Genomic DNA, 22,574 nt, shown 5'->3' with positions numbered 1-22,574 from the left:
AGGATGGGATAGAACTACGTACAATGCTATGTACCAATAAAATGCACGAAAGAGTGGCACCAAGAGCCCAGAAAGAACTCTTGGCATTCAATAATAATCAAATCAAAGTCTTGACAAATACTAGAAGATAAAAATCTTTAACATTTTCATAAGCCCATGAGAGATATTTCTTCCCAAGTATTTATTTATAAACAGTTGGCTGTCAGCATTATGCTTCAAGACAAAATCCAAAATAATTTAACATCATATAGCTATGTGTATCTGGAATGAGAATATAGGGTTTCTCACGTCCTTTTGCTGAAAAATTAATTGAGTTAGACTTAGTCGGCTTTAGAATAATGTCACCTAGCTCCAGAGTCTGACCTGGTAGCTATGGTGTTCTTAGTCTCTCCAACCACCAGGACAAGATACTGAACGCTCACGCTGTGCCCATTACTCCATTGCGTATCATAGTGACATACAGAGCCAATTAAATATGGTTTCTTTATGGATGAGCTTAAAACCTAGAAAGACAAGTCATTGTTCATGAAACACTTGACTGCATCCAGCCTTGTTCAACCCTAATAAAAGGTTTGACACATAAAGAACACCATTACCTCTGTGAAAGGACAGGATCTGACTATGGCAATTAGAGATTACTGAAACTGTTCTGAGACTTTCAGATTGCAGTGGAAAAGGTTATAAGAATTCAGATGAGGAAGACTTTGGCCTTCTACAGAACAGTCTAGATTTTTCTAAAATCTATCCTATGACTTAAAAATATATTTATTGTATATCTCTTTCATGCTTATTAGGGCCTTCTATTTTGCTTTAAGTTTCTAATAACTTGCAAACATAAGGATGATTCATATTCCTGACAGGACAGGGAGCTAATTCAATTATCCTCCTATGTTAGGACCCCCCACTGCACAATGTGGGGCAACCCTTCTTAGGTATTATTTCGACAACACTAAAAGCTCACCCTTATGTGTCCCGAATTATTCTTTGATTTTTGTGCTTGATTTGCATAAAATAGGTTGTCAGGATAGAGAGCAAGGATAAAAGCCACAGAAACATTTTGATTAATTGACTCCGATTAAAATAAAATAATGTGTCTGACGCTGCAGCAGCGGAAGCCAGCTTGTGAGATGGCGTCTGCCCTTAAGTCTCACCTCAGTCTGGAATGACGTCAAATGTGTGTGCACCTAAACGCCTCTGCTGCAGCTAGGGAGGGGGTTGCCACACAGAGGAGGGAAGGCAGCAGAAAAAAATGAGAAAGCAATGGAGAAATAAAACGCAGAGGGAAGGGGAAAAAATCAGAATGAGCAAGTGAGATCAGTGGAGATGTGAAACAGTGAAGGATCAGAGGGAGGGGGAGGCAAAGCCAGATTTTTATTGGAAGCAATTGAAGTGGTTGCTATGAGACCCGCTCCAGCAGAGGACCAGCAGGCAGCCTGTCGCTGATGGTTCTTGTCGTGCACCAAAGCTTTCCTTTGACACAGTTTTAGAGTTGTTTACTGTCTGAGCAAGCACCTGACACGGTGACTTTTTTCTTCCTTTTTTTCCTCCTCGGGTCCCCCGAGAAAAATGGAAGCAGAAAACGAAGCCCACTGCTGCCCTGGCAGCTCATCAGGCGGGTCCAGAGAGTACAAGGTGGTAATGCTGGGCGCAGGGGGCGTTGGTAAAAGCGGTAAGTTTCCAAACGCCGGGGGAAGGAGGGATCCATATAGAGGCAGTTATATAGACCATGGCAGTTAACAGGAGAGCATCTGGCAGGGTGATTAAAAGTAAAGACTTAAGGGGGAAGCTCCTGAATCAGGAGAATTCAGAGACCGCAGCCAGGATGTGCAGAACTTTAAGAGGATAATTTGCTCCTTTCATTTCATGCTGAGTAATATTTGTTCTGGGTTGATGTGGTCTTTAAATTAGTGATGGAATTAGACAGCCCCATGTGAGTGAAATGTTCTACTATTCTCAAAAACACACAAACGAAAACAGGAAATTTGTAGCTATTTAGATAAGGAGATAGACACAAACACGGGTACCTCCCTCAGTATTTTCCGTGACGTTGTTTGCTTGTGTTTTGGTGAAAAAAGGTTCTGTCTTCTCTGCTTTTCTGCATCTGCCATTGCACACGTCGGCTTTGGGTACTGAGAAAAAGTTGGATTTTGAAAGTGGTAGTGGTTTAAAGAATTTTTTCGCTCCGGGTGGCAAGCCAAGCCACGCTTAGTGGTTAAGCAAACGGAAGGAAGCTGTGAGAAGGAGTCTGAGGTTTTAATGAGATGAAGGCTGGTATATCATAGCAGTGCTGCCAGTGGCTGCTTCTGTGGGAGCATAAAACACCAACTATATCAGATGCACGGTGACGCTTCAGGCTGAGGGTCTCACTGCTTGCTTATGGCTAGGACCTAGGCTGGTAATAAGCACTCCAAACAAACAAGAAAGTGTCCCCACTAGGGACGGTGTGGATGTGAGTGGGGCTGGACAAATATTACCAAAGAAACTCATTATTTTTAGTTCATGGAAATAAGATTCGAAGTTGAGGACAAACTAACAAACCTCTAACTTTGGCGTCCATCTAACAGGAATGAGATAGGTGAGAGGTGAAGGGAGGGGGAAGATGGTGACTATTGTTTACAGGAAATATAAAGAGGTCGGGAAAATAATAATAATGGGTGGGAACCTCCTCTTCTATTCAACTATGATATACCACAAAGTTGGGGTGGGGTGTCAGGTGGGTCTAAAAGGGACTAGTGGTAGAAAGCTGTGTAACAGGAAGGGGAAAGAAGAAGGGGATGAAAAGCTTTAGAACTCTATGAATTGGGAATTTAAAATTTATTATTTTCTGTTTAAGCAAGCTATGGGTTAAGAGGGAAACGTGTAGATTTAGAGAGACGATGAGAGGGTATAATCTAAATAAACAAACCTATGCTTTGAATGGAGAAAAAGACAAATATGCGTGGAAGAACATGTTAAAGAGGTCGAAGACCATGAGCGTCAGTCTTCCTCTGGTGGTAGAGCTGGGCAGATGTGGCAAGAGTCTGGGCATCCACATGTCACTCCTGTGCTGGCTGACACTGGCTTGACTCTGCAGGACATGAGGGACATGGAAAGGGAGACAATTGTCAGCCTGTTTCCAGGTCTTAGACCCGGATCTTGGAGCTGATGCTGTTGCCAATAGCAGCCTCCAGAAGCCATTTTCTATGCGATTCTGTGATGTGTAATGGTGGACCATTCGACCTTCCTTCTTGATGATTTTACTGATAACTCATTTTTTGTTTTTACCATTCCAAGAGCTGGAAAATTTCAAATTATTTTTATCTTCACTTTACATGAAAGAACACTTATCACCGAATACCGAAGCAAACATTTTCAGGGTAATCTAGACAGGCTGAGGCAGCTGGTCTTTCGAGGAGGTGAGGAGTCAAGGGTTTACCTGTGGCTACTCTGCTTAAGTGGCGTGCTCCAATCAGACTTCCAAGAACATTACACGTCTCCACACCAGGAGAATGTCCTCTGGGATTTATAATGGTGGAACCTGATCTGCTCTGGAACTGGCTTCTTTGGTTTATTTCGGGCTAGTAGTATGTAAACATTCAACCACAGATCTCATTACTAACCTTTTTCATTTCAAAGTGTTTGCCTTCAAATAGACTAAAATGTCTTTAAACACCACTTTCCATGTGGCTGAAGATTTGAATCAACAGATACATTCCTGGAACTATCCAGCCTTCACCATTTTGTCCTGTGCAAGGATGTTTGGGAAGGAACCCCTCTGCAAAAGCTAGGGAAGCTACATCAAATTGTTATCTATTCTCAATTTTGAGCATCAGGCTAGACTAATCACTCAACCAGGACAAGAAAATCAATATACTGTCACAAAAATGTTAGATGAACAAAATTTTAGAGAATTTTATACCTATTGAGAATTACATTGCTTTTTAGTCCATGTTTTCAGTCCATGCTATGGAAGCATACTATGAGTCAGAATATTTGAAAGACTTGTTACTTTGCTGAGATAACAGTTTCTACAAGATGTACCATGTGTAAGTGAATTAATGGTCTGTGTGAGAAAATTTCAAGCTCTAAGTAAACGATGAGGTTTATTGAGCATCTGTTATGTGCAGATCGTCACTGGCTACTCCCATGGGAAAGGAGGGAGGAGACAAATACTTAGGGAGAACCCAGTCATAGCATGTAGGCAGGCATGTGTTAGATGTTTATGCTTACTCCTCACAATGGCAATAAGATCTCCAGCTAATAGAGTCCAGCTCATAGACTGAAAATCGTGCAACAACTTTTACCTAGTCCGAATGAGTAAAACAGACTTCCAAGGCGCCTCACCCAACCCTGCTACGTTGTGTTTCCCATACTGAGGAAGAAGAACAAAGACTTCTTTCAGTCACCATCAAAAAGGCAATATGGCTGTTGCTAATGTAATATTTTACCTTGAAAGTTATAGCAATAACTGTTAGCCGTCTATATCAAAACTCTAAGCTGGGCCAACCTGATTTCTGAATTGATATAATACACAATATTTAATCTCTATAAATATAAACATGTAATCATATTTATATAATTATCACATCCCAATATTGTCCAATAATGTTTTCAAGTGGAGAAAAAGTGAACAAATGGCAGACCCATTGTATTTAAATGACAGGGAAAATGAGAGTTGAAGGGATCTGGTACACACAGGCGAGGCAGATGATTCGTATCCAGAACACAGCTTCCTGTCCACGCTGCTGTGCTCTTCCACCATTGGCTTTACAAAGGATGGCACAAAGAAAATCGGACCGTACAATATGTGTAGAAAGTAGCAGCTCTACAGGATGCGCTCTGTAGATTTAATATGCTCTGAGGAATACAGGCAATGCTACCTAATTTTACTTTGTGTCTAAATTTTGTGAGACCAGCGATTTTAGATGTTCTTGTCACATAGGAAAACACACAAATGAACAAGGGAATGAATGACCGGCTAAGTGGAAACAAAAGAAAACCATGAGGTGACGAGAGCATTGCTTGTTACAGCATGGCGTGATCAAACTTGCTATTTCCATGCACCACCTGGATGCATGCCGCTGAAACGGTCATGTGGTCTGTAGCAGACTTTTGCTCCGTAGTGACAGTACCAGGGGATTATAAAATAACCCTTCTGAGGTGTCATTCTAATATCTTAGCATAATGCTCTGTTCATGTGTTTGTGCTGATACAGGGATATATAATCTAAATAATACTGACATAAATAAGTATTTAAGTAATAAAACAAAATAGTGATAATTAACTAATGTGCTACGAGTTCAGATATTGTAATTTTTCCATTCATTTATTTTGTGTGTGTGTGTGTGTGTGTGTGTGTGTGTGTGTGTAACACTACAGCATGTGTTTGTTGGTCAGAGGACAACATGTGGACATCAGTTTTCTCTTTTCATATGGGTCTTGGGGATCCAACTCAGGTCCTCAGGCTTGGCAGCTAGTATCTTTATTTGTGTCACTAGCTTTTGTTTATATATTTTTGTCTTATACTTTTGTTATTATTTTAAATACATATTTACACATACTCAAGTGTGTATATGACATACTCTTGGCAGATATAAGGTATATGCATATACTCATGACACTTGCAGAATGGCAAGTGACACACTTGTTAGACTGTATCTTGGTAGTTACCCAACACATGGCCGCATATGCATTATAACTGCTTTCACATTAATCAAGCTAAGATTCATGGTAAGGACACTACTTATAAAGAAATCAAGTGATATACAAAGAACTATGGAGGAATACTGAGAATAGGAGAAGTAGCTTTCTTCTTAGAGGAGCACACTAAATATATATATGTATATATATATATATGTAACAGTATACTGGTAATATATATATATATATATATATATATATATATATAATACAAGTGACATTACAGAATGAACAGGTTGAACTTACAGATTTGGGACTATATATGTATATACATATATGAATGTAGCAACAATTAATAAAAAGGAGGCCATGAATTTGAAAGAGACCAAAGAGAGGAATATGAGAAAGTTTGGGGGTAGGGAAGGGAAGGGACACATTTCACAATTATAATCTAAAAAAGAAAATAATTAAAAATAAAAAATGAGATAAAAATGCATATGAATATGTATGAGCCTATTATTTATAAGAGAGCAGATAAAATGCTTGTGTTTGTATCTGCTGATTTACGAGCAAGTCAGAGTAGAGCAAACCCATGTGTGATGTGCACTGTAGTATACCGGAAAGCAAAGGAAACGGAACAACTGGATTAGACCAGTGAGCTCGAGGGATGCTATGTAACACCTTGGCCTGTCAGTCTTTGTTGCCAAGCCATCATGATCTCTTCCACTTTAGAAAAAGAAAAAAGAAAAATCTCACAGATATAGTGGAAGAGTTTTACAGAGGCTAAGTAGTCTTTAAAACTGTTCAAAACACTGACTTTTATCTTTGTGATTTGAGGAGAATGTTTCTTTTGAGTCTTGGCGTGCTGGGCTTCTGGTTGCTTTCCTTGTGTTCAAAAGTGGCTCACCCAGTGCTGGCATCAGCAGATCTTAACAGTATTTCTCTCTCATTTTCTAAACTACATAAAACCATTCATACATATACTACTATTCGATGATAAAATAATGCAAGCAGGCCTGTATGTCATCTGCTGGTTTAGATAAAGTCTTGAGACAAATATTCATAGATTGGTCCAAGAGTACACAGAAGTAGGAATAAGGACTTGAAATCAACCGAAATTTCCTAGTGCCATTGTTTTCCTTTTAATTGAATTGGAAGAACAGATACTATGCAAATGTTTGATGAAATCTCCATGCACTTCTCTGTTGGCTAAGACACATTTTGAAGTTTTCTTGCTGGAACTATGTCTTAATAGATATTTTAAACTCAAGTCTGTATGAAACACAACAGGAGCCATTGAGAAGGCAGATCATTTATTCATAATATGGAATTTCATGCTGTCCTTGACCTCTAGGGTACACACATTTCACAGATTGAACATTATACATAATACAAAATAACATTAGCCCTCCGACGCAGGTAGTTCATATTCAGTGGCATCTATATCTGGATATGAGAGCTGAGCACATGTCACGACATAGATAGCATTTGTTTATTGCACAACAAGTAGGGCATTTGCGACATTGAGAAGAAACAGTGTGGAAAGTGGCGAGGAATATAATTCAGCAAATAGTGTAATATATGTAAGGGGAAGAAAAATTTAGATATTATAATGTTTCATGAAGAGATCTTAGTAAATTAGTGTCTTCTAGGAGTAGTAGGGGAAAATCTATCATATATAAATAAATATATATATACACATATACATACATGTATGTATATATTACTTAAACACACATAAGCATATATGTGCATATATATGTATACACAAAACAAAAGAATTATACATATAAAAACATTAAAGGACTCAGAAATATTATAGCTACTACATTGTAAAATGCAAATGTAATTGTAAACCAAGCAAAAACACTCTCCCACAGCTCTCAATTCATCTGTTTTGTAAGATCAGAGTTTAGTGTACTGGATTTTAAATTCAGAATTTTATATCCTAGATTCCATAAAAGAAAAGTAAGGAGATGTTAGAAGGCAGTACACACAAGAGTCTCTTCAACCTCAGTGAGTTTGTATAAACAAGTAGAAATGAGCCTGTGTTTGACGTATTAAATAAGGGCACAAGGCTAAGAATGTGATTCATGACCTCGAGGCTCTGTGTTCAGTCTTTTCAGAGCAACTTTGGGTCTAAGAGAGCTAAACAGCTGTTATATCATCATCATGCATGATGCTGTGTATTCTGCAAAGGCAGAGAAAAGTAGGGAAAAATAGAAGGACTTTAAAACCCCAGGGCTTCTGTCACAACTGTACTTGTTGGACCTTGATTGCGATGCAGACCATCAGTTACAGGAGCTAGCCAAAAGGTTCACATAAAGCTCTGTGGGAAAGAGGAAATTAATATCCGTTCTCTCAAATGACGTCTGGAAACAGTGCAGGTGAGATGTAATGGCTGATGCTATTTCCAGACAATATGTACCCCACAGAGATTAGACTTATGAAAGAGAGTTAGTACTGGGTGAGCCCTTATTAGACAAGTGACAGGAGATGGATGGGTCTGTATCTGTCCCTAAACCTCTCCTGTACTGATGGATCTTAACATACCAATAGTGTGTTGTGTTGGCCCATAGCCTAGCATATTCACCATGCCGCTGTCTTTGATCTTGAGAGGAAACTATAACAATCTGCATTTTATGCCTGAGAAGACCGAGACTCGCCTAAAATTAATTCACAATGTGCCCAAAGATGCCTAAAGATTAAATGAGAAACCCAAGTGCCTGCACATATATTGAAAGGTTTAATTTCACTTCTCAGGGAGAGGGAAAATAGTTGCATCTTTGCAGATTGTCTTCTAGACATTAAAAAAATGTACACCAAGATAAAAAAAAAACAAAAAAAACAACCCAACGTTCTCTCCTAACAGCAGGAAATGGAGCCCTTACGCAAACGAAGTGGGGAAACGTGGGGTGGGGGAGCACATCAAGGCCAACGTTCAGTTTATGAGGGAGTTCTGGGGCCTTGTATACAGAGAGAGGGTGATAACTCAGCTTGAGATAATCAAGTACCTGAGAAAATGAGACCGTACTGGGAAGTGGCAGGTTTAATGGAGAAAATAATGTGTTGAAAGTATCAGACTAAAACTATGAAATATTGATCTCTTCTATCTACCTACCTATCATCTATTAATTATATAATATGTAAATAAGAAAGTGTATATATATATATATATACATATATGGAAAGGAATCTATAGCTGGAGACTGTTTTCTTTGTTTCATTATTTTAGTAGAACCAGGGGAGCATGGGAGTTCTTCAAGACAAGTCAAACATCCTTCTGCATACTGAGAATGATATACAACCTTGACCCTACACAAAGGACTAAATGATGCAGAAAAAGAATTGCAATGCCACATGTACAATGATGTCAGCATGTCACCCTGAAAGTGTCGAAAATAAGGGGAGTTTGAGTCATTTATTGGGTTAACCCACCATTTGGCTGTGGCTTCACACAGAAGTTTTCTGGAATCCTGGACGATGGCTCCCCAGCAGAAATTTTTGACTCTCTTATGGAGACAGCCAAGTGACACTAAGGACTGGCTGTGATGGTATCAGTGTAGCTTGCTGAATTAGTAACTGCTACTGAGAGCAGTTGTTCTCCACAGTGCTGATGCACAGACCCAGTCAAAGATTTTGTCTTCACCAATGATGCTGTTTCATGAACATTCTCTGGTGAATTGCCAAGCCAAGCCATTCTCTTTTGTTCCTTCAGTAGGCCCCAGTCATAGACCTTTGCCACCCACAATAGCACAATATCAGCTTTGCACTTCCATCCCGCCAGAGCCCAATACAAGCTGTCTTAGTTAGGGTTTTACTGCTGTGAGCAGACACTATGACCAAAGCAATTCTTATAAGGACAACATTTCATTGGGGCTGCCTTACAGGTCCAGAGGTTCAATCCATTATCATCAAGGCAGGAGCATGACAGCATCCAGGCAGGCCTGGTGCAGGAGGAGCCGAGAGTTCTACATCTTCATCTGAAGGCTGCTAGTGGAAGACTGAATTCTAGGCATCTAGGGTGAGGGTCTTAGGCCCCACCCACAGTGACACACCTACTCCAATGAGGGCATACCTACTAATAGTGCCACTCCTTGAGCCAAGCATATACGAACCATCAGATTCCACTCCCTGGCCCTTTGAGGCTTGTTCAAACATATGAGTCTTTGGGGGCCATACCTAATGCAAAATACATTTAGTCCAACTTCCAAATAGTCTATAGCAGTCTCAACAATGTTGAAAGCCTAAAATTCAAAGTCTCTTTTGAGATTCATCCATTCACTTAATTGTAATCCTCAAAGCAAGGCGGGAAACCAGCTGTGCAAACTCCAATAAGATCATGTCTGGCATCCACACCCGATCTTTTGGGTTCCTCCAAAGCTCTGTTGTCACTTGTGCAGCTCTACTCTCTGTAGCTCAGGTTGATCAACTCCACTGCTGCTGCTGTTCTTGGTGATCATTCCATGGTACTGGCTGGAGTCTTCGATGCACCTAGGCTTCACCTAAAGCCTCTCATAGGCTCTCTTCATGGTGCTAAGCCTCAACTCCTTTGCGTGACTTCTTAGTCCTGGGCCATCAACTGCCACTGAAGTTGTACCTTCACCAATGGCCTCCCATGGCCTCTCACAATACAAAGCCTCAGCTGCAATTCGTGACTCCTTCATAACCAGTACCGTCTGGGTGGCATCTTACAACATTACCAAGTCCAGCTGCAGCACGAGGTACAGCTTTGGCTATCTCTGGAACACAGCTTCTTTGTGCGCTCAGAAAACACTTTCCAGAAAATTTTACCTCAGTGATATTGGTCTCTTCTTAATCACCACTAATTTCTTAGCTCCAGCTAACCAGCATCAATTGTCCCAGTAGTCCCTTCTATTTTTCACTCTAAAGCTAGAGCCACAGGGCTAAAACTGCAGTGCTCTGCTGCTTGCTGGGGCTGGGACATGGCCTGCCCCTTTATTCTATTACTGACTTTATTTTCTTTCTCCTTCACTGCTTAAGCTTGGCTGTCCTGGAGCTTGCTTTGTAGACTGACTTTGAACTCAGAGATCTAAATGTCTGTCTCTTAAACATTGGGATTGTTGCCCGCCAAACCCGGATTGAAGGTTTTCTTCACCTAGAACTTGTTCTGTCCCAGGCTGGCCTTGAACTCTGAGATCTGTTTGGCTTTATCTTCTGGGATTAAAGGCTTGTACTACCATGCCAGGACCTAAACTTAGCTGGGTGGGATCTTGCCCCAAGGTCACTACTCCCTCAATTTAATTTAATATCCTTGAACATGGGATTAACCCATTTCACTTCTTGGTGTCCCTTTAATACTCAAACTATATATTTTATATTTTTCCTCTCTCAGTTTGCTACATTTGTTCAAAATGTTCTTCATCAGACTTAACCAGAGAACAAAGTTTCTGTTGGGCTTTTTGTGAGACTGACTTCCTTTGTCATTGCAATTAATATAAATCTCTTTATCTTAGCCTTAGTCTCTTAAGACTATGGCAAAAAGCAGCTACATTCTTCAAAAAATCATAAAAACAGTCTCTTGACCACATATTAAAATTCTTCTCCACTGAGACCACTTAGGCCAGCAGGTCTACACAGTTCAAATGACATCAGCACCACTGTATTCCATAGTCCTTCTAGGTTGGCCCATTGAACCCCACTTAAATTCCGTGGCTTTCTAGATCAAAAGTCCCCAAATCCACATTCTTCCAAACAAAAGCATGGTCAGGCCTATCACAGCAATATCCCTGGCACCAACTTTTGTTTTAGTTAGGGTTTTACTGCTATGAGCAGACAGTATGACCAAAGTAATTCTTATTAGGGCAACATCTAATTGTGGCTGTCTTACAGGTTCAGAGGTTCAGTCCATTATCATCAAGGCAGGAAGTATGACAGCATCCAGGCAGGCATGGTGCAAGAGGAGCTGAGAGTTCTACATCTTCACCTGAAGGCTGCTAGTGGAAGACTGAATTCTAGGCATCTAGGGTGATGATCTTAAGCCCACACCCACAGTGACACACCTACTCCAACAAGGCCACACCTACTAATAGTGCCACTCCCTGGGCCAAGCATATATAAACTATCACACAAACTAATATCACAGGTTCAGCAGAGGAATACAGACTTGGTTCCATCTCCACAAGCTCTTCAGCACTTCAGTAACCTACACTGCTAGGGATTCTAGGGGGATAGAAGTTCATGCTTGGAGTGTCACCTATAAATTGATAAGAATCCTTAGTTTTCCAGTTTCCTTGGTTCAACTTAATCTACTCTAAACTGAGCAATAAAAGTATGTGTGTGTACGTATGTTTGAATGTGTATGTATGTATTGTGTATGTATGAGTGTGTGTAAAACTCTGCAAACTCACAAAGAAACAACTCTCAATTCCGTCTCTGAGTAGCACCGACAGAGTTAGCCCTTTTAAGTATTGTATACATCTTACCTGCACATGTGCAGTAAACATGAAACCTCATGGGTTGTAGGAAGTCTTATATTGAAGTCAGAGCACTAATCCTATTTGATCAGGAGATAAATTGAAGATGATGGGAATGTCTGAGCTAAGGCCCCAGCCATGGTCCACACCCTATGCCAATCCATGTTCTCGCTCCCCGTTAATTTTCAGGACAAGATTCCAATATAGAAATGAGTGTTAGGGATTTGGATAGCCTGGGAAGCTCACATTTATGCTTTATCCTTGGCAAAATGGAGCAACAACAGCCATCGAAAGGACTGTTACCTATAGATTATTAGGAGAAAAATCAGAGACATAGTTAAGTGTTGAATTCTGATCTGAAGACAAATGGGTAAATGCATTTTAACTATTCTTCACAGCATTTGACTTCACATAGGCCACTTAAACCCTTTAAGTCTCCATTTTCTTCAAAATAGCTTAGTTAAAGTTATCTCAAGAGAGTCGCTGGGTGAGATGGCCTAGAAAAATACTAATTGTAAGCTGCATAATATCATGGCAATGTCAACTCTTCATTAACTTGTCTTTCCTTCGTCCTAGCCTTTCTTCCTTCCCTCCTTCCCTCCTCTTCTTCATTTCTCCCTTCTTTTGCTTCCTCCCTCATCTATCCCTTCCCTGCCCTCCTCTCCTCACCCCCCCTTCGTTTTTTCCCCTCTCGCATCACACTTTAGCTTAGGTAGTTTATTTCCATGGCATGGGTCAGGTAGTGATCTCTTTGAGATGAGCTCTAGAACAGTGCAGTTTGGTTGGATATTGCGACTCTGCCACTCTGTATTGAACTTCTCTGTTCCACTGCTCTCTGCACATTGGTACTTCTCAGCTTTGTTCTCTAAGTGGTAATTTCAGGGACAATAGTGATAGTGACTTGCTAGTTACTCTAGGAAATAATCCTTTGTGGTAATTTACTTGTAGCACACACACACACACACACACACACACACACACACACACACACACACACACACACACACCCCTCTACTGATAGAGCAAGAATTTGAAGATAACCACTTGTATACCAGCAGAAAGAGCTTAGAGAGGCCCTGGGTTTAATAGATCATACCTGTGCCTGAACGTGGAATGAGATTGATCTTTTCAGTCTGTTTGTTGTTTTTATACATTTTAAATAATAAAATGCTCTTTGTTCTTGCAGGAAAACTAATAAATTACAGGCACATGAAGTTCTTTTTGTTTGTTTTTCTCTAGGGGGAAAATCAGATTCTTTAGAAACATTATGCACATCCTGATTTGAAATTATGACTTTAGAGAATTTGGATCTACCCAACATATTTTAACCATTCCTTTTACCTCTAGCCTGTACTCGCTTCCTGTTCCCCATACAATGCCAGCCTGTTTGATTCCCATGCTTCCCTCCGAATTTTAGCTTCCTTCCCTGAACCATCTCACCTCTGTGCATTGTCCAGGGCCTAATACCCAAAGCATGCAGGACTCTTTTTTTTTAAATTTTTTTTTATTTTTAAATTTTTTCTTTATTAACTTGAGTATTTCTTATTTACATTTCGAATGTTATTCCCTTTCCTGGTTTTCAGGCCAACATCCCCCTAACACCTACCCCTCCCCTTCTACCTTCTATATGGCTGTTCCCCTCTCCATCCTCCCCCCATTGCCGCCCTCCCCCCAAAAGTCTAGTTCACTGGGGGTTCAGTCTTAGCAGGACCCAGGGCTTCCCCTTCCACTGGTGCTCTTACTAGGATATTCATTGCTACCTATGAGGTCAGAGTCCAGGGTCAGTCCATGTATAGTCTTTAGGTAGTGGCTTAGTCCCTGGAAGCTCTGGTTGCTTGGCATTGTTGTACATATGGGGTCTCGAGCCCCTTCAAGCTCTTCCAGTTCTTTCTCTGATTCCTTCAATGGGGTCCCATTCTCAGTTCAGTGATTTGCTGCTGGCATTCGCTTATGTATTTGCTGTATTCTGGCTGTGTCTCTCAGGAGAGATCTACATCCGGTTCCTGTCAGCCTGCACTTCTTTGTTTCATCCATCTTGTCTAATTGGGTGGCCGTATATGTATGGGCCACATGTGGGGCAGGCTCTGAATGGGTGTTCCTTCATTCTCTGTTTTAATCTTTGCCTCCCTCTTCCCTGCCAAGGGTATTCTTGTTCCCCTTTTAAAGAAGGAGTGAAGCATTCAGCATGCAGGACTCTTGATGACTAAGTGAAACCTGCCTTCCTGACATTCATCAAAAAAGGCATCCTCCACTGAGTCCTGCCTGGCTACAGAAAGTGGCCACCTCAGGATTCACAGAGTAGCTCTTGTAGACCCCCTGGGGCCTCCTCCTATCCCAGGACTCTAGTGTATCCTAGGGATTGCCACTCCCCACCACTGCCAATTTCCACTCTCTCTCTACCTTACTCTCCCTATATCTGATCCTCCCTTACCTGGCTCTCCTCCCTATCCCCTCTCTCATCCACTTCCCTTCCTCCCTCCATCTCTGATATCTATTTTATTTTCCCTTCTGAGAAAGATTCAAGCTTCCTTCCTTGAGCCCTTCTTATTATTTGATTTCTTTGGGTCTGTTGATTATAGCATGGTTATCTTGTAATTTATGGCAAACATCTACTTATAAGTGAGAACATACCACGCATGTCTTTTTGGGTCTGACTTACCTCACTCAGGATTATATTTTCTAGTTCTATTCATTTGCCTGCAAAATTCATGATGTCCTTGTTTTTAATAGTGGGGATAGTATTCAGTTTGTAAACAAACCATATTTTTCCATCCATTCTTTAGTTGAGAGACAACTAGGTTGTCTCCACTTTCTGGCTATTATGAATAAAACTGCTATGAACATAGCTGAACAAGTTCTTTGTGGTATGGTGGAGAATTTTTGGGTACATGCCCAGGAGTACTATAGCTGTGTCTTGAGGTAGAAATATTCCCAATTTTCTGAGAAACTGCCAAATTGATTTCCAGAGTAGTTGCACAAGTTTGCAGTCCCACCAGCAAAGGAGAAAGGATCTTCTTTCTCCACATCCTCTCCAGCATGTGCTGTCCCTGGAGTTTTTGATCTTAGTCATTCTGGCTAGTGAAAGGTAGAACACCAGGGTCATTTTGATTTGCATTTCCCTGATGACTAAGAACTTTGAATATTTCTTTAACTGCTCCTTGTCTGTTCAATATTCCTTTGTTGAGAATTCTCTGTTTAGCTTTGTACCCCATTCTTTAATTGGGTTCTTTAGGTTGTTGAAGTCTAATTTTTTGAGTTATTTATATATTTTGTATATTAGCCCTCTGTTAGATGTAGAGTTGGTGAAGATATTTTCCTAATCTGTAGACTGTCATTTTGTTCTATTGATGGTGTCCTTTGACTTGCAGAAGCTTTGCAGTTTCATGAGGTCCCATTTATCAACTCTTGATCTTAGATCCTGAGCCTTTGGACATATCTGCCTGATAAGTTACTGGGAAAAGAGGGCAGTGGTGGTGTAATGTAAAGTGAATAAAAATAAATAAAATAAAAAGAAGGCGTGCTCAGAGCTAGTCAGATGGAGATCTGCCCCGTCAGAAGGTTCTGGTAAGCATGACGGACAGAGCAGACAGATGGGAGCTGAAAACTGAGGCACTTTCCCAGATTTAGGAGGGGTCAGCTGAGGAGTGAGAGGAAGAGTAAACACAGGGAGCTTTGGCAGGGCAGAGTGGGAAGACACAGAACTGAGGCTGAAGCAGCCAGTGCTTGAAACCTGCCATCAGGTACAACCATGCTTCTGAGGTGGGCCCTTGGGGGTGTTTCCTCGACTCTCAGTCCATTCACTCCCATCCATCTGCACAGATTCTAGTCTAATACTCTCTCTTAAACACTTAACGGTCTTTATGATTGATTATTGTTTTCAACAGTATTTATGGTTGCCCAGGTTTTTCTGGCATCTGATGTATAATCTTAAAGTGTTATTTAAAGTTTGAGTTTTTTATTTAACTTGCTATCTCTTTAGACTGCGTAGTTCCGTCTTGATTGTAAATCCTTAGGGGGTAGGAAATAAATTTTATAGGCTCTTCCTTCTTTTATGATACTCACGGCAATAAATCCTCAAAAAATATTTATAAGTTTAATTCCCTTCTTCTGTCCTTGAAGTAATTTAAAGCAGAAGATACCAGGTATAAGTATTGAAATAAAACTAAATGATACTCCAGAATGTAAGTAGACAGAGCCAGAGGGAAGGAAGACACTACAACAGGAAGCAACAGTGGTGTGTGAGCACAGGTCAGGGCGTGTACAGCGAGGACAGGCTAGCATGAAAGGCTCTATGTAACAGTGAACCTGCAAGTATGGCGGGCCCTCTATGTTCAGGATGCTCAGTGGCATAGAAAGGCCAAGGTAATTGTGTGGACTAAGTCTGTGAGATAAAAATGCATAGAAGCTGTGTTGCGACAAGTGACCCCGTGATTGTCTAGGGTCAGTCATTGGGCATATTTCTTGGAAACCAGAGGGTGAAGTATCTAACATACAAATGCATACAAAACTGAAAATCACCCACATTTTATTTCCCAAACTAGTTCCTATTGGGTCTTCCCTGAGGCTGCTGGGGAGAAGACTCTGGCACACTTTTGTGACTAAGCCTGTGGACTATTCTCAATTTTGACTGTTTTGATTTCAAGGGGGATTATTAGTATTTTAACAAGTGATTGTTTCTTGTTCCACACTGAGAATAGCTGAGGTAGACTGTGCTTGTGATACCAAATTCTGTCTGAGCCACAATTTTTTCTGAATTTCCCATTATAGAAAAACAACAAAACAAAACAAAACAAAAAAAAAAAAAACCCAAACATCCATATCCCTGAGTTAATTTTAGTTTTGATAAATTTCATGAGCAATCAAGAAGTGGGGATCGAAGACAAGCTGACAAAGATCATAGAGACCCATCGTTTCACCCAGATCAGAAAACACTCTAAACTTAAAAGGGCAAGGTTCATTTTGTAGGCAAAATAATTTCTGTTCTTAAAAGCACCCAAAACCAAACCAACAAACTGTAAAAAATGCGGCCAACATTCCTCCCTGGGCTGCAGTTTCCTTTCTTTTTTCCCTTTGGTTTAGCTACTCCTTTCTGCCCTCTGCCTTCTTTTTTACATTAACTAATTAATTTATTCAGTTTACATCTGGATTGCTGCCCCCTCTCCGGGTCACCCCTCACACAGTCACTCTTCCCCTCCCAATCTCCTCTGATAATGGGAGTTCCCCACCTCTCGTATCCCCCTACCCTAGCACCTCAAGTCTTCCAGGCTAGGCACATCCTTTCCCACTGAGGCCAGACAAGGCAGCCCAGTCAGGGGAACATATTTCACAGATAGGAAACAGCTTTAGAGAGAGCCTTTGCTCCAGTTGTTGCCGGACAAACGAAGAGCGAGCTGCACATCTGCTACAAATGTGTAGGGGCCCAGTCCATGCTAATGAGAGCTTTAGCAATCCAGGGTCAACTTTTTCATCTGCTCCTTCATATCCCTCAAAACCTCTTTTCTTTCTCTGACCTTAAAAATCTGTCCCACAGCTCGGCTTTTGCTTATTTCTCTGAGACCTGTGACCAAAGTGTTTTCAGCAATAGGATTTTGCTATCTGCTTGGGACAACTAATCAAGAACAATGTCAACAGCCTTGTTCTGGGGGACTTTATAACCTTCCTGACCACCTTCCACTGGGAAATTTGTTTAATGAGCTATGACTTTGTGGAGGAAAATTATTCCCCATAGAGGGTACTGCAGCCTATACTTTTCTGTTTTAATTGTATATTTTAATATAAAGAACAGTTTCCACATGATTTTTTCATAATCCTTAATATTGTTTCTCTCTTGTCCCTCCCTTCATATGCCTCATATTCCCAACCCCCTCAACATAGTCTGCCTCTATTTTTCTTTTTTCTGCCTTCATACCACCTGTGTGCTACTATCTATCTTTCCTTAAGGCCTCCTTTTCCACCCACCTACTCAAATAACCTCTTTCTTTCAGACACTACAAGCACTTCAAGTGTAACACCTACCCTGAAAATTCCTAGCCAGTGTGTGTGTATCTCTAGTGGGGTCATCAGTATCATATCCTACCCCCAAGGCTCAGGAAACTTGTGGGAAGGGGACACAAGGAATGAAAAAGCTGGGGGATACACGGGTGTCTTGCAAAACAAAATCTTCTTTTGGACATGACATGGGCATTATACATATAAATATATTGTAATTGTGAATATCTGCACAAGATTTGGACCCCTAAAATGTCATCATGCAAGGAGTTATAGTACCCTAAACTTTTTGCAAGGGCAACTAGCAGTTGATGTTACTGGGAAAAGAGGGTCACTTTCTTCAGTAGCGTGCTCCCTGGTAAGTTGCTCATGTTCCAGTCATTAATCTTCTACCCATACTTGTGAAAGCAGTCCAATTAAACCTATTGGAACACCCCCCAACCCCCCAACACAGAAACATGAATAAACACACAGATACTCACATAGAAATATACATACACAGACACATATACATTCACACATTCACACATACACGCACATATATTTTCACACACAACTAAACCCAATGAGACAGACAAATGCCCCCCCACAGAAACACACATATCCACATAGAAATACATAAACAAAGATATACACAGACAGACAGATACACACACAGACACACACATACACTCTCTCACATACATATAGACACACACATATAGAAACACACAGAGAGATACAGACACACAGATATATACACACAATCACTCATATACTCATATACATGCAGATGCATACATGTGCACAGGCACATAATTCACACACATACATTCTCATACACACATAGACACATACCACATAGATACACACATGCACACACTCACTGACACATACATACACAGTTGAAAATAGTAGAAGAGGGACTTGTTGGGAAGAATGGTTGGGTGGGACAAATGGGGGGATACAAGAGGATAGGTGATGGGGTGAAATGACTAATATTCATTATATACATGTACAAAACTATCAACAAAAATGAAATTAAAAAAGATTAAAAATAATAAAGCTGTCTCATTTTTTCACCACAGACAGCAAATTAAAAGCCTTTTTTTTTATTGCATAGAATTTTCTTCTGTGACAAGCACACATGTTGTCTGCCTCACTGGGCTTATTTGCATTTTCTTGAGTGTAATTTTGAGACAGCCCAGCATGTTTGAAACAGCTTGGCTCTGAAGATGGATAGACATGTGTTGGAATTCAGTTGTCACTAATAGACACTTGACAGCGGTTCTTCTTCCAGACTTCTTAAGAGGACGAGCGAGGGCTCTCACCACTGAACTCTTCTCTTTAACTTCCTACTCTATTCTATTCAGTCCCCTGCCTTACATACAATTTACTTGTCTTTATAGCTCAATATTCAATTAAGTTTGAATTGATATAAAACCCACAAGTCCTAACTATAATAGACAAAATTTCAAAAACTCTCAGGCAGGTTAGGGTATTAGCTTATGCTGCCACACTGATAAATGATTGGCTGTTGTGTATGTAGATGAAGAAGCATAAATTGAACCTATGATCTAGAAACTCCGCTCCTACCTGTGTTTGCTCAATGGAAACTAATGTATGTGTGGATAAAGAGGATTGGTCAGGTATTTACAGCAGCATTACTTCTCATAGCCTCAAATGAAAGTAAATTCTATGTGTCCATGGGTATGCACAAGTAAATCAAATGTGCACGTTTGTATTGTAAATGAAAAGCTAGTAAGAGACTGTTATGTATGATTCGAAGTGATCTTAGAAATCTTTAACTGTAGCAGCCCATGCCATTCTAGAACCACAAATCACAGCCCCTCCTTTAGAGACCTATGGCATTAAAGGCCAAGAAATGCATTACCAAGAGATAGACATGACCTATCCTGTCAGCCTCCAAGTTGATCTTGTCCCTGTTGACTTCCTTGGCTCTCCTTCTTATGTAAATCTTCGTTAGGTTATTTACTTAGATACCGCATCAAAAGTCAGAAAACTGAATCTGTCCTTGTTTGAATGTCCTTGTTATGATCCTGTGCTAATAATTTGGGAGGTTTCCTTACGAGCACAAGCCCAGATGTTGAGCTCCCGTATTTCCATATCATCCTGAATACTAACAACTGCTTACTCTTCAAAGGTTAAGGTTGTTTGAGAAGAGGCTTAAGAAATCCGTGTGACCCATATTCCAATCCCAGTTTGTTTCCTGAGTGATGAAAGCGTAACACTTAGCACCTGTTCCATGAGGGGTGAAGGTAGCGTGACCTTCCAAGGGACTCACAAATGAAATGAATGTGATGGGTTCTGCATCTGGCTCTTCCTTTCAAAGTTATTATCATTATGCCTTCCAAACAAAGGACAAAAGCCACACATGGCACTCACTATTCAGTTCTCCTCAAGCTGAAGATTGTGTTTCTTTTATTTTGTGCAGGGCCAAAATGACTTTATATAGAAATCTAGTTCTCTTTGCTTCCATATCTAAATTATCTTTGTGTGGATGAAAAAATGGTGGCCTGAGACAAGGGACAAGAAAGAAGGGAACAGAACCCAATGCTAGTGAGGAGCCTGCAGAGAATGATTGCTAACCTCCAATTATTTCCCAAAGAAAGAAAAAGGTTTCTGAACTTTTTGCAAACTGTTGCTGTCCGGATATAGTCTGAGCCCTAGGAAAAAAGCGACACGAGCTTCTGTGGGAAACCTTATTGTAAAATGAGATCTTAGAGTCATGCGAACTCAGATGGGCAGCATAGCTCCATTCTTTTGTCCAATGTCAACAAGCTCCTCATGGAAGGTCACACCGTTCAAGTGTCTCTGGAAGGTTGGACACCACTCCTGTATGTGCAATCATGTTTAATTTTCCAATTTTATAGCTAGTATTTGAGCACACTAACTAATCCCTATCTAACTAATAAGGTTCTCCACTTCCACCTTTACTGATTAATCATCTGCTGGAGTTTTTAATATCCATTTGTGCTTAATTTGCTGGTATTATAAATGCTTTAATCCTGAAAGTGATAAATGATCTTCCAAGAGGCAGGACTTCAGTTTTGATTTATGTCGTAGTGAGCTCACTGAAACTATACCCTTGAAAATTGTTACAATGAAGAGCCCTTTAATACTCCTATTTCCTTAAAGGCTTCCCTGCGGCTTGCATAAGCCTTGTTTTTGTTTGTTTGATTCATATTTCCTTGTGCACTCTCTAGCACCAGGTTCCAATTTCACTTCCCAGTGGGAACCATTGTCCCTGTACAAACTGGTTGCTTTGTCTGTAGGGTCATTTCCTTGTCATCCAAACACACCTTCTGCACTCTTATCTACCTGCCTCATAAAGCAATATGCTTGTTTTTAATAATCCCCTAGAACTTTCTCTTACACTTAAATTCTACTCATCCTTCAAAAAATAAGAGTGAAATTTCCAAACCCACAGTAAAAAAGCTTTATTGTCAATATCTCTAGCTTTTTCTTTTGTCATTGTTTGAGTTAGTATTTACTGTAAAATTATAGTACTTTACATAGGGTTTAATTTTTGAAATAAATGTTTTTGTTTTATATATGAGAGAATATCTATCTATCTATCTATCTATCTATCTATCTATCTATCTATCTATCTATCCATTCATTCCATACACTTGCTGAGGAAATATGAAACTTTCTTTTGATTCCTGAAACCCGTGCATACAAAGGTTAGCATACAAAGTTGTCCTCTGATCTCCATGTATACACTGTGGATGCGATAGTATGTATGTCTTCACATGAATTATCTACAAATATACACATTAGTGAAAAATAAATTTAAATAACATATAATCTGGATATTAAGAAAATAATTACATAAACACTTCTGAGACAAATGGTTCAGTCTGAAATTCTACTTAAAATATTTTTGATCACCAACCAAGTAAACATGATTTTGAAGTCAGTATAAATATTATTACTGCTTGCTAAAAGAGAAACATAAAGTAACTGTGTCTTTTTAGTAGTTGTTAAAATATATATGCAAATGACCCATTTCTATGCATATATTATCAAGTATCTTTGAGTGGTCAGGAAAATATAAACATGTGTTGATCATATGAAATACTCATCATAAGCCTTCTTTGACAGTAACAGATATTTCACTGTTCTTTCAACCGTGAAATTATTTTAAAATTTAGGAGGCTTGGATCCATTTTAAATTTCAAGATAGTGCTAATAACCTAACAAGTTCCCTGTCCCAGGTCAGTGGTTACCTAACATATTGACTTTAGGCTTTAAAATAGTTCAGAACTTTAAGTCCTATTCAGTGCATGCATGTCTGTTTCATGGGTGCAAATGATGATTGTACTCAGTAGAAATAGTCTTTTCTTATTTTTTTATTTAGTTTTCTGCAGTTTTATTTTTTATTGGATTTTTTTATTTACATTTCAAATGTTATTCCCTTTCTGGGTTTCCTGACCATAAACCCCCATCCCATCCTCCTCCCTTTCTTCTGTGAGGGTGTTTCCCCACCCAACCACCTACCCCTTCCTGCCTCCCCACCCTGACATT

General features: G+C 40.0%; 1 protein-coding gene across 1 annotated transcript in view; it reads left to right on the top strand.

The window, feature by feature from the left end:
• Positions 1-1,257: 1,257 nt before the first annotated feature.
• Positions 1,258-22,574, top strand: part of Rit2 (Ras-like without CAAX 2) — a 356,224-nt gene continuing 334,907 nt past the window's right edge. The window contains exon 1 of the mRNA NM_001013060.1: positions 1,258-1,669. Within this exon, the coding sequence (NP_001013078.1) occupies positions 1,567-1,669 (103 nt within the window). The 5' untranslated portion in view covers positions 1,258-1,566. The remainder of the gene's footprint in view (positions 1,670-22,574) is intronic.

Source organism: Rattus norvegicus, chromosome 18, assembly GCF_036323735.1.
Source record: "Rattus norvegicus strain BN/NHsdMcwi chromosome 18, GRCr8, whole genome shotgun sequence".
Classification (NCBI taxonomy): domain Eukaryota; kingdom Metazoa; phylum Chordata; class Mammalia; order Rodentia; family Muridae; genus Rattus; species Rattus norvegicus.
Note: the sequence above shows the minus strand (reverse complement) of the source record. Positions and strands in the feature narration are given on the sequence as shown.